Consider the following 12,360-nt stretch of genomic DNA (forward strand, 5'->3'; position numbering starts at 1 on the left):
CTTCTTCTTGATTTCTACTGCTTAATTTTTTACTGGTCGTGTCTCTTCCTTAAGCCTGATTACTGGGGGGGCATTCTTTGCCCTCCGTGGTATATTAGAGGCTTATACTTTAAAAATACTTGTCCTAATACCTCTTAATGAATTTCTTCTTCATTTTAAATGGCTGTTAATGTTAAACTTAATACTTCTATGTACCTTTGATCATTTACCTCTAGAGTAACCTCCTCATTCTAGAATGTTTAGCCAGTTGAGCATATACAGAAATTTGTAAATACTCTCTTGTTACTTTAAAGGTTTGCAAAAGTATGCCTTCTCAGACTGGCCAGTTTTTCTCTACACTACAACATAATTTTTCTCTACATTTTCTACAGGTACTAAAGCTTTATTTAAAAGTGAATATATGGCCCCTGTATCAACTAAAATTCCAGCTTTTTTTTTTTTTTTTTCCTGGATCCCACTGCCTCTCTCAGAGGGGTCTGTTACCTCCTAGTTCTGGATGAGATTAGACTGCCAGGAGGGGGATGGGTTTGAGTGGATATACCTTTGGAGCCTGAGTTTTCTTCCCTTTCAGGGAGATCTTAATCTTCTGTTACTTTAGGAGGAGCTTTTTACAAATCATATATGCTTTTGTGTTTCAGGATGATGAGTTTTGTCTGATTTCATATATCACTGCCTTATACTGCATGCTGAGCAACACATTTTATTTGCTTTCTCTTTGCTGTGGTTTTTTTTTTTTGTTTTTTGTTTTTTTTTGTTTTGTTTTGTTTTTTTAAGAGCTAACACCAGTGGGTCAGAAGGAACTCTGAACCCAGTTACTCTGCCATTCTGGGTGATTATTTAAGGTGAAAAAACATATTAGCATACAAGACCTCACCTTATTTGCTTTCCTGTATTAAAACAGCATTGGTTGCAATAAGGTGTTATAAATCCTTTAGTTTTCTGAGCTGCCCTTATTGGAGGCTTTCTGGGAACCTCTTTGCTTTGGTTAGTTTTTATTGCTTATACTATTTTGTTTCTACCCAAGCCTCATGGTCTTTTTTCAGTTTTTCTCACACACAGACTTTCCAGGTCGCAGGTATGAGATGCGATCATTTACACATAAGCTTTAAGATCTCAGGTTCTGAACTGGCTTGATTAGGAGCCTTCAATTTACACTTGGGGCATGGAACAGCAATACTAGCCTTTCTCACAAACTCTGCATTGTAATAGTACTCATACAAGGTGCCAGCCTCTTAATGCACCAAAAACTCCTGGGAATCGCCTGCAGGCTATTCTGTTTATCACTTTGGCATTTTTCCTTTATTTAACCCCTCTTTTACAAAATCTCAGTCTTTTCTAGTTCTCTTCTCACACAATCTAATTAAAGCATTGTTTCTACTGACACTTATTTTGTTGCCCTGCAAAAGGCTGTGCTTGTTATAGCAAAAACTCTGATATGCCCACAAACACAGAACCCTGTCCTTATCTCAAATTAAAGGAGAGTCAGGGTTTACCTTGCTGTGAGGGAGGAATTCTTGGAATTCCTTTAATTTGTTTTACTACAGTTAAACATAAATCATTATAGTGTAGCTCTTCTGCATAAAATGCGACACTTGTTGCAAAAAAAAATCTTAAAATCTCTATAAATGCAACTATATAATCTCGAGAATTAAAATACTATAATGTGGGGGAAGAATCACACAAACTCACTGGGAAACTCACTGGTGGTATCTCTTAAAGTGTCCCCTTTTCTCAACACAGCACAGCATAACAGCACACAGTAAAATTCCAGTAATCCAAGTCCGAACCACTGGGGCAGAGGAACCCCCGCAGTTCGTCTAGCCACTGTTCAAATGCACACAAATCACCGCCTTTAAACACAGTGCACGTCCTCAGCCCCGTTTCTCCGCTGGTTTCCCTTCCCCGCGGGCACTCAGGCCCAGGAGCGAGGCCGGGCCCTGCCGGCTCTGAGGGACTGCCCAGCAGTGCTGCTCTGGCACCCCAGGGCCCTCTCAGTCCGGCCCTTTATCGCACACCAGCGCTCCTTGGCTGTCTCCGCAGGTGGCAAGCGAGGCAGAGCGGAGCCCCTCCAGGGAAATTCCCCGGGTGTGCCAAGGAGGTCTGTTCTACCCCCTGCCCCTGCGAGGACAGAAAATCTCCTGCCTGGCTCGCCATAATGAAACGCGGATGAAAAATGAAACCCTACAATTTTAATAAAGATTTGTAGGGAATGGGTATGTTTATTTATAGCACTGTGGACGCATGTCCATTAAAGGGCAATAAGTCCTGGTGGTGGGGAGAGGGGGGACCCCCAAATGCCTGGACTGGGGGGAGACTGGACAGGGGGACCCTTGTACTGCAAAGCCCCCCAGCATCCCTAAGCAGGACCCTGGAGAAGGGGGATCCCCAGGACCCTCGAGGATCCCCAGCAGCCCTGAGACAGGGGACACCAGAACCCCAGAGAAATGAGACTGGAAATGGGACACTCCTGGTGGCTTTTTTTTATTAACTCGTGATTTTTGGAGTTTTTTATGGACACCTGGAGACTTCTGGAAATGGATTTGGGCAGGAGGAATCCCCGACCCAAGGCATTCACACCTTGTTTTTCCCCACACCAGGATTTCCCACTCCCAAACTTTGGCTGCATGGAGGAGGAGGCTGTGAGGAAAATGCCCAGGGACACCCAGGCAGGTGAGGAGGAAGTCAGTGCCCCTTTCCCCCTCTCTCCTGCTCCATCTCCCAGCCCAGCACGGCCCTGGCTGCAGGACAGCCCCGCTGCCGGTGCCCTCCTGCCGGGGACACACTGGGGGGATCTCCTTGCCCTTCCCTGTGGCATGGAGGCAAATCCCATCCTCTCCTTGTCCTTCCTCCCCCAGAGCAGGAGCTGAGGATGGAGACCAGGGAGGACAAATCCCCCCAGCAGAACATAGTGGAAGTGGCCATTTTGAGCAGCTCCACGACAAAGGAATCCAACAGGGAGGAAAAGCCCCGGAGATCCCACAGGAGGAGGGGGTGCAAACCCAGCCCAGGGTGCTCTGAGGAGGAAAGGCCCACTCTGGGTCAGGAAGGTGGGCAGAGCTTCAGCCAGAGCTCAAAGCTGATGGTCCATGAGAAGCTTCACGATGGGGAGAAGCCCTACAAGTGCTTGGAGTGCGGGAAGAGCTTCAAGCACAGCAACACCCTGATCCGCCACCAGATGATCCACACTGGGGAGAGGCCCTACGAGTGTGGGGAATGTAGAAAGAGCTTCAGCACAAGCTCCCACTTCATCTGCCACCAGAAGATCCACACTGGGGAAAGGCCATACAAGTGTGAGGAGTGTGGGAAAAGCTTCAACCACAGGTTTGACCTGATTGTCCACCAGAGGTTCCACACTGGGGAGAGGCCTTACGAGTGTCCTGAGTGTGGGAAGAGGTTTCACACCAGCTCCCATCTCCTTGTAAATCAGCGGATTCACAGACAGGAGAGGCCCTTCCGCTGCCCCGACTGTGGGATGGGCTTCAAGCACAACTCCACCCTCGTCACCCACCGGCGCATCCACACCGGGGAGAGGCCCTACGAGTGTCCCCAGTGTGGGAAGAGCTTCTCAGAGCGCTCATTCTTTACCCGGCACCAGCGGAGGCACCGGTAAGGGAAGCCCTGCGAGAACCCCGCCTGCAGGAAGAGCTTCGTGCGCTGCTCCAGCTCCATCCCCATCAGAGGACCCACCCTGGTCAGAGCCCTGGTGACCCACATGCCCTGTGATACACAGAGGGAGGTGGCTGCTGTTCCTTTTATTTTTGTTCCTGCTATCTTTTATCTTCCTCCCTTCAAAACACAGAAAATTGGGGTTTAAATTAACAAATGCATCAAAGGCATCTAAAGCCTCACATTTTACTTGTGTTTTGAGGAATCTTGGATTTCAAGAGATATCTGTGAGGGTATGGGGGAGTTTGGGGGCTATTTGTTTTCGTTGTCTTTGTTTCTTGGCACTCCAAAAGATCAGAGGGACTGATCTTTCTGCTTAAATCCACTCAGTGCCACTAAAAACTGCTGAATCCCACCCCAAAATTACTCGATTCCACTGCCTCTGAGGGTGAAATTGGGTTGGAAGGGGACTGGGCAATGCGGGATGCAAATCAGGAGGGTGAGATGAGCATTGGGTGGGGTGGGATGGGTGGGATGGGGATTGGGAGGTGTGAAATGGGGGAAGTACAGCTTGGGAAGGGGTCTTGATGTGCAGGAGGGGTCGCATGGGTAGAGGTTGGCATTTGGGAGGTGGGGTGGGGTCTGGAATGAGACAGCCAAAATTTGGGGATGATTAAGATAGGGGGAGCCCATTACTGAGTGAGTGTTTGAATAGTCTACATTCATGAGGAGATGCTGGGGTGTCTCACATTCCTGAGGCAGTTTGGGGCACTCCCCAGCTCTTGGGGGGTTTCCTGAGAGCAGCTCCATGGAGCCCCATGGCCAGGGGTGGTTGCCATGGGCCTGAACTCAGAGCTGTGCCAGAGTCCATTGTCTTGGTGCTGAGAGCAGAGAAATGATGAATGGCCCCAGACATCTCCAGTGTGTGTGTGTGGAGGTCTGTGAGCTTACTGGGGAGAGGGCAAAAGCGATCCCCTGGAGAAATGCACCGTAGGCTCTGGGCATTCCTCACAGCTCAGGGTGAGGACAGAAGCTTCCCCCATGGAGCTCTGCAGCACTGTGTTAATTTGTCCCAGTTCTGTCCCCATTGGCCTGTTGGCCTTTCCTACCCCTTTTACCCTGATATGTTCATGTTCTAGCAAGTTCTCCCTTCCCTATTTTCCCATTGGTTTATGTGCCCACCTATCAACCCTGCCATTCCCTTTTAGTCCCTTTCCCTGTGTACCACCCCTAAACCCTGAGATCCCTGACGCTCTCCTCCAGCCCCTCTTTTCCCGTATTTACACCCTAAACCCTCCTTTGTCTTTGTCTTTAACCCCCAGAGCCCTGGAGCGTCAGACCCTGATAAACCCTCGTTGGAGCTCCATGCCTGGGCCCTCCCGTGTCCTCACTGCCGAGCTGCTCCGTGTGTGTGTGTGTGTGTGTGCTGGGCTCCCGTGGCTCTGCCCGTTAGCACAAAACACTCCCAGGGAAAGTTGTGCCGCCACCACCACAGACTGACCGTGTCCCTGGGGACCAAGAGACCACTGTGACACTGTGGGACCAAGGAGAGCATTGCTGCCCTGCCAGGCCTCATGGAACCAAGGATCCTCTGTGACACTGCAGGGCCTTGGGGACCATGGTGACATTGTGACACTGCTGGGCCCAAGGATCCAAGGGACTTTGTGACACCAAGGGGTCCCATGGAACCAAAGGGACATTGTGACACTGGGAGGCCCCATGGAATCATGGACACCATTGAGACACTCTGGGGCCTTGTGGAACCGTGGTGACACAAATTTGTCCTGGAGTGTGAATCTGATGGAGGGTAGGAGGGCTCTGCACAGGGACTGGACAGGCTGGATCAGGGCCCAAACCCAACAAGGTGAGGTTTAACAAGTCCAAGTGCCGGGTCCTGCCCTTTGGCCACAACAACCCCTGCAGCGCTACAGGCTGAGGACAGAGGGGCTGGACAGCAGCCAGGCAGAAAGGGACCTGCAGGGACTGATGGACAGCAGGCTGGACATGAGCCAGCCGTGTGCCCAGGTGGCCAAGAAGGCCAATGGCTCCGGGCTGGATCAGGAATGGTGTGGCCAGCAGGACCAGAGCTGCTGTGCCAGCACTGATCTGCCCCCAGCTCTGCACACAGACATTGCTGCTGCAGCTCCAGAGAAGGCAGCAAAAGTGCATCTCTGCAGAAAACTTTGCTGCAAGATCCTTTAGTTCCTTGAAAGCCACCAGGAGTGCAGCCCCTCATTGATACAGTCTGTGGCCACAGAGAATGTGGACACAAACAAAATGAGAAATGGCACCAAAAATGACATTTATTGTGGAAAACATGAAAAAAGAAAAACAAAGGGAAAAAAAATCCCCGCAACTAAACCAACAAGAGGTACCAAAGATGACTTTTATTACAAATGATTTGCAGAAATTGGACAGCAGTTTAATGTTTCTGAAAGCATCCAGGCATCATTCTTCTCACTTCAGCCTTGAGCTCCTGGTTCCTCAGGCTGTAGATGAGGGGGTTCAGAGCTGGAGGCACCACCGAGTACAGAACTGACAGGGCCAGATCCAGGGATGGGGAGGACATCGAGGGGGGCTTCAGGTAGGTAAACACTGCAGTGCTGATGAACAGAGAGACCACAGCCAGGTGAGGGAGGCAGGTGGAAAAGGCTTTGTGCCGTCCCTGCTCAGAGGGGATCCTCAGCACAGCCCTGAAGATCTGCACATAGGAGAAAACAATGAACACAAAGCAACACAATGATAAACTACCAGTAACCACAAGAACCCAATGCTCCCTGAGGTAGGATTTGGAGCAGGAGAGTTTGAGGATCTGTGGGATTTCACAGAAGCACTGGCCCAGGGCATTGCCATGGCACAGGGGCAGGGAAAATGTATTGGCCGTGAGCATGAGAGCATTGAGAAAGGCACTGGCCCAGGCAGCTGCTGCCATGTGGGCACAAGCTCTGCTGCCCAGGAGGGTCCCATAGTGCAGGGGTTTGCAGATGGACACGTAGCGGTCGTAGCACATGATGGTCAGGAGGCAAAACTCTGTAGTAGCGCAAAAAACAAAAAAAAGATTTTGGGTCGCACATCCTGCGTAGGAGATGGTGCTGGTGTCCCAGAGCAAACTGTGCATGGCTTTGGGGACAGTGGTGCAGATGGAGCCCAGGTCGCTGAGGGCCAGGTTGAGCAGGAAGAAGAACATGGGCGTGTGCAGGTGGTGGCCGCAGGCTACGGCGCTGATGATGAGGCCGTTGCCCAGGAGGGCAGCCAGGGAGATGCCCAGGAAGAGGCAGAAGTGCAGGAGCTGCAGCTGCCGCGTGTCTGCCAGTGCCAGCAGGAGGAAGTGGCTGATGGAGCTGCTGTTGGACATTTGCTGTGGCTGCACATGGGCACCTGTTCATGGAGAAAGGACAGTGAAGAGATAGAGGAGATACCTGTAACCAAAATCAAAGACATTTCCCATAAACCCTCCTCTTTGACACACGTGGACATTGTCTTTAGGGTTTTGGATGTTTGGGGTCTTCTTTATAAGCTCCCCCTTATCTCTGATGGTGTTCCTGGATATCAGAAATGCTCAGCATTTCTGCTGCCCTGTGGCAGAACAGAGTGGGTTGTCTGATGCAAAATTATGGGCAGAGATTGGGAGAAGAAGGTCTGTTACCTCATTCTGTTTGGAGTTTCTCTGGGCTTTCACTTATCTCAAGTGGAGGATGTTCACACTCCCAAGTTCTCTGTTAAGCTCACCAGGTACTGCTGTGAGCAGATGGATCCACCACAGCCCAGCTCCACATTTGAAGCCAAGGACTCACATTGCTCATTTCACCAACCCAGCAGCATTTTCAGTGTCAGAACACATCTGCATTTCCCCATCAATCTTATAACTCAGAGATGCTCTAGGAGAGGTTTGCACCCTGCATTGAAGCTCCCAGCTTGGACTGAAATCTCAGGGAGACTTCCAAGTGTCCTTCTGATGGCACTGGATGAAGGGAGATGCAGCTCCTTCCCTGGCAGCACTGCCAGCATTGCCCAGAGCTGGGCACTGGGGACAGCTGTGTCACCCTGAGCCAGCTGTGCCCCCTGCCAGAGCCCCCAGTGCCGGGCAGCTGCTCCCAGCCCTGTGCTCTGCAGAGGGAACTGGGCCCGGGGCTGCAGAGCTGCCCCACGGCTCTGCTGCAGCTCTGCCTGCACAGGAGGGGCTGCACGCCTTGGAGCCCCGGCCCTGAGGGCAGAGGCTTGGCTGGGGGACAGGAGGGAGGGGGATTGTGCAGAGGGAGGGGCTGCACTGGAGGGGATCCTCTGGACATCTCTAAACTCTCCCTGCCACAGCATTTCTGGGTTTTGTTTTCTCTCCTTCCCTGATCTTCTCTCTGCTTCCTGGAGATTTTCCTCCTGCAAGTGTTTCTCTGTGCCTGATCTCTCCCTGCCAGCACTCCCAGACCCCAAATCTCTGTGCACTCTCCTTGGCCTGACAGAACCCTGTCTGTTTGCTGGGCACTGGCTGGGGGCAGGTTCTGTTTGCAGCTTGGAGAAAGGAGAGCTCAGACTGAGCCTGATGGCTCCAGCAGAGGTGCTGCTGCTGCTGTCCATGGGCAGAGTGGCTGAAAGAACATTAGGGATCTCCTGTGAGCACTAAAACTAACAGTTCAGATGTCTCAGGCACTTGTCAAAATTCATAATCAACCTTTAATATTTATCCCTCCCTCCCTGTCATTCTCCAGTAGAAGGAAACGGAATACAAAATCTCTGGAAATCTCATTTTTATCAAATCCTTGTCTTGGAAATATTTTACGACTGGTGAGAACCCTTCAGTATTTCAGAGCTTCATCAAAATTTCACCTCCCCTGCACCAGAAATGCTCAGAGTGGTACTCACAGGGTCTGTGGGCATTGGGATGTTCCAGCTTTAGGAGATCACTCCAGGAGCTGCAGCTGCATTGTCCTGCAGCCAGAGGTTCCTGTGCCAAGGGCTGGCAGTGATTCTGCCCCAGGCACTTCTCAGCCCTTCCCAGCCCTGACTGATTGAAGCTCTCTGTGCCTCTGTGCTGTGCCCGGGCTGGCTGCAGGCAGTGCCCCAGCCCTGCTGGGCTGGGAGAAGAGCTGCTCAGCAAGAGAAATGTGCTTTTGAAGCTCTGCTTGGTTACCAGGATCACCCTCTGTGCCAGGAGCCCGGCCCAGCTCAGCAGCACAGACACAGCACAAGGACTTTAATGACCCTCTGGGGCTTTGTGCTCAGGCCCTGAACATCAGGCCCTGAGAGGGAGCTGCAGAAACCTCTCCAGAACTCCAAGTCAGAATCCAACGTCAAAGTTTCTTGGACTTTTAATGGGTCCCACTGAGGGACACGACTGAGAAAGTGTCCCCAGGCCCCAGGCAGAGCAGAGAACTGGAGGCACTGATGACAGGTGGGGACAAAGAGAAGCCAAGTCTTGCTGCCCTGGGGCACAGCAGGGTCTGTGCCACCAAGGGCTGTGAGGAGACACCTTGTCCTGAGGCCCTGGGGCCTCCTGGCACAGCCCCAGCCAGGCTGGGCACTGTCACCCCCTGGTCCTGTCCTCAGCATCCCCCCCTAGCCCACATCCCAGTGGCCTCAAGGATCTGCTGGAAGGAGTCCCTGGGGAGCCTTGGTCAGGAATGGCCCTGGGGGCTCCTTCATGCTCCCAGGGACTGCAGGTTCTTCAAAGGACTTTGGCTTTGGCTTTTGCCTTGCAGTCTCTGAGAGCTTTGTGCAATCCTGGCCTCCAATTATCTGCTGTAATTAGTCCCTGGAGAGGCTTTGTCGATAACAACACTCAGTGGGGCTCATTAATGCTTCAAGGTACTTCAGTTCTTTTAAGGTACTTGGTGTTTCCCTTTTAAACCAGACTCTGTGAGAGGTTTGTGCAATCCTGGCCCCAATTATCTGCTTTAATGAGTCCCTTGAGAGCTTTGTACTGACCCTCAGTGGGGCTCATTAATGCTTTGAGATACTCAACTTTTTTCACGTACTTTGGATTTTCTTCTCCACACTGAGAGGCTTTTTTGCCATTTTGAGTCTCTGGGAGGTTTTTGTGCCATCCTGGCTTCCAGTTCTCTCCTCCAAGGAGTCCATGAGGAGCCTCTGTTGGGGATGGACTTCAGTGGGTCCCATTAATGTTTTGAGGCACTTTGGGGTTTTCTTCTGACTTTGACTCCTGGAAAGGTTTGTGCAATCTCCTCTCAGGCCCTGAGGTTCCAGGGCTCAGCTCCAAATGCACCATGGGGCTCATTAGTATCAAGCAAGTCCTGACAAACCATGGCTCTGCCTTGATTTCCCTCTGCTCTCGTGCAGTTCATCAGGAAGTTTCTGTAGTGGTTTTGGTTTGCCAATTTCAGATTTCTCAGCCAATTCATCAATTAGTGTGGTGGGTTCAGTTTTGGCTAATTACCAGCGCACTAACTAGAATATACTTACTCATTTCCTGCTGTGAGGTAGGATTAGGAGAAAGGCAAAGTAGGCTCAAACTTTAAGAATATAAGGAAAAGTTTTTTAAAAGGAACAAAAGAAAGAGTAATAAGGATCAGAACAAAACTTTCAGAACAACTCCCCTCTCCATACAACCTTTTCATACATACTGATTATATAAAAAGACAAACAAAAAAATTTTCAGTCAGTTTACCACCTCTGGAATAGTCCTTCTTTAGTTCACTTAGGGAGAGGAGTCTCTGTTTCTTGCTATAGAGACTTCTCCATAAGAAAACAGTTATCTTGTGGGTCTCAATTTCCACAAAGAGCAGCTGCCTGGAAAAATCTGCAATTACAAAGGCACTCACATTTTTTCACAGCTTTTCCCACGGCTGTGTTAATGGGCCATGTCAGCTTATGGGTTATTAGTTCAAGATGAGCTGTTTGAGAGCAACGGTTCTCATCATCTATTTCTGAAATCATCTTCATCTCTGCAAAAAGAGGTCTTCATCTCTCCCTGGTGCACAGGGTCTAATCACTCTGCTCTCTTTCTCTGTTCAAACTTCTTCTCATAGGATCACAGCTGTTGCAATATTTGCTTACTTTAGCATGGAGGTCTTTGCTGAAAACAACAATCTCCCCATACTTTTCAATGCCTTATAGGGAAAAAGAGAGTCTGATGTATCAATTACATCCTTCTCCGTAGCTTTACCAGAGGATTTCAGCCCCAAGATCAAGGTATCTCCTCATCCCTCCCATCTGGGACTCAACTTCCTCTTCACTGACCTCAGTGGGTTCATGTTGCTCCTCTGTGTGCCTGCCCTGTGTCCCTTTCTCTCACTGGAGGGAGGATGGCAGCACTGGCAGAGTCAATATCTGCCCGGGGCTGCAGATGGTTCCGTGAGCCCGGCCGGGCTCGGTCCTTGCGGCCGGAGCTGTTTTCCCATGGAGGTTTCTGCAGCGGCTGCGCTGGGGCTGTGTCAGGCTGGGCCGCGCTGGGCCAGGCCAGGATCTCAGCAGCCAGGCCAGAGCCCAGCAGCAGCACGGCCGGGGCCGATGGCTTCTCCTCCCCTGCCCGCTGGCTGCGGGCGAAGCCCAAGGGCGGCAGAGCCTTGGCCGAGCCGGCCCGGCCCGGGGCTGCTCCTGGGGCCCGGCGGATCCCGGCTGGGCCCGGGCTGGCGGCGGGGCAGGGCTCGGCAGCGGCCAGATGTCAGCACCCGCAGCCACGGCCCGGCCTCGGCCCCGCGGCCTCCCCTGCCCTGCCCGGCAGCCGATGGGGCCTGGCGGCTCCCTGGGAAGGGGCCCGGCTCCACGGCAGGAGCCGCCCGGCCCCACGGCCGAGACGGGGCTGGGCCGGCCTTGGCACCTCTTTGGGGCCAGAGGGGAGAGAGACCCAGCCAGGCTTTCTCATCTTCAACTTGGGTCTGCACAGAGGCGTCTGCAGTTTCCTTAGTGGTTTAACAGGTTGTCAGCTCTCAAAGCTAATTACTGATTGGTTTTTTGTCAAAGAAGAAACTTCTAGAAGCTTCTTTCAGGACATCACTTCCATGATAGGAAACAACCACAACAGCACAAAGAACAGAGCTCCTTTGTTCATAGGTAGTGGTCATGTGCCCGAGGCCTCAAAATCCCACCTTGGGAGATCTCTGCGCCCTCTCTAAGGTGTTTTCAAATGAAAACATTCAGCTCATAGTCTAAGAAAATCACCAGAGGACAGGACCAGCCTAACCTGTCTGTCCTGGCTACTTTTGTCTGGGAGCAATCCATGGATATATGGAAATTCAGAGGCCAAACTCTAATTTTGGCCATGAGCCCTGGACATGAAAGCCAGTTCTTTTCCACAGGAATGAAGGAAGAGAGTGCCAATGTTTCCTGGAGGGATGAGACATGACCACCAGAGGCCAACCAGAGCAGCCAGATTTTGTTCTGAGACATACCCTTGCATATAGGAATTTTTTAGGGAGAATATCAGTTTTGGCAATGAGTATCTGAAAAGAGGAAAAGTTCTTTTCCATAGAAAGGAAAGCACGGACCCCCAGTGCTCCAGGAGCTGATGAGAGGCAGCCCTTGGCATCCCAAGATCAGCCAGACCTGTCAGATGGCCCCTGGCAGGCCAAGCCTGCCAGACTTGGTCCATGTTCCCTCGCTTCCATGGGGCCCATCAGTGTCCCAATTGTCCCTTGCTTCCAGGAGGCCCTGAGGTGTCACAATGCCCCCTTGGTGACACCAGGCCCTGAAGGGTCAGAATGGTCTCCATGGTTCCATCAGGCCCCACAGAGTCATAATGGTCTCTGGGTCCATGAAGCCCCGCGGTGTCACCATGGCCCCTTGGTTCCATGGGCTCCAGTG

At 51.5% G+C, this 12,360-nt stretch overlaps 2 protein-coding genes across 2 annotated transcripts in view; one reads left to right on the forward strand and one right to left on the reverse strand.

The window, feature by feature from the left end:
* LOC100226816 (uncharacterized) overlaps nt 1-12,360 on the reverse strand; it is a 1,189,242-nt gene that overhangs the window by 867,085 nt on the left and 309,797 nt on the right. The gene's annotated exons all lie outside the window — the stretch shown is intronic.
* Nucleotides 1-12,360, forward strand: part of LOC121469068 (uncharacterized) — a 662,903-nt gene that overhangs the window by 407,513 nt on the left and 243,030 nt on the right. Inside the window, exon 10 of the mRNA XM_072919760.1 lies at nt 3,048-3,599. Within this exon, the coding sequence (XP_072775861.1) occupies nt 3,048-3,599 (552 nt within the window). The remainder of the gene's footprint in view (nt 1-3,047; nt 3,600-12,360) is intronic.

The sequence above is a fragment of the Taeniopygia guttata genome, chromosome 30 (genome assembly GCF_048771995.1).
Source record: "Taeniopygia guttata chromosome 30, bTaeGut7.mat, whole genome shotgun sequence".
NCBI classification, from domain to species: Eukaryota; Metazoa; Chordata; class Aves; order Passeriformes; family Estrildidae; genus Taeniopygia; species Taeniopygia guttata.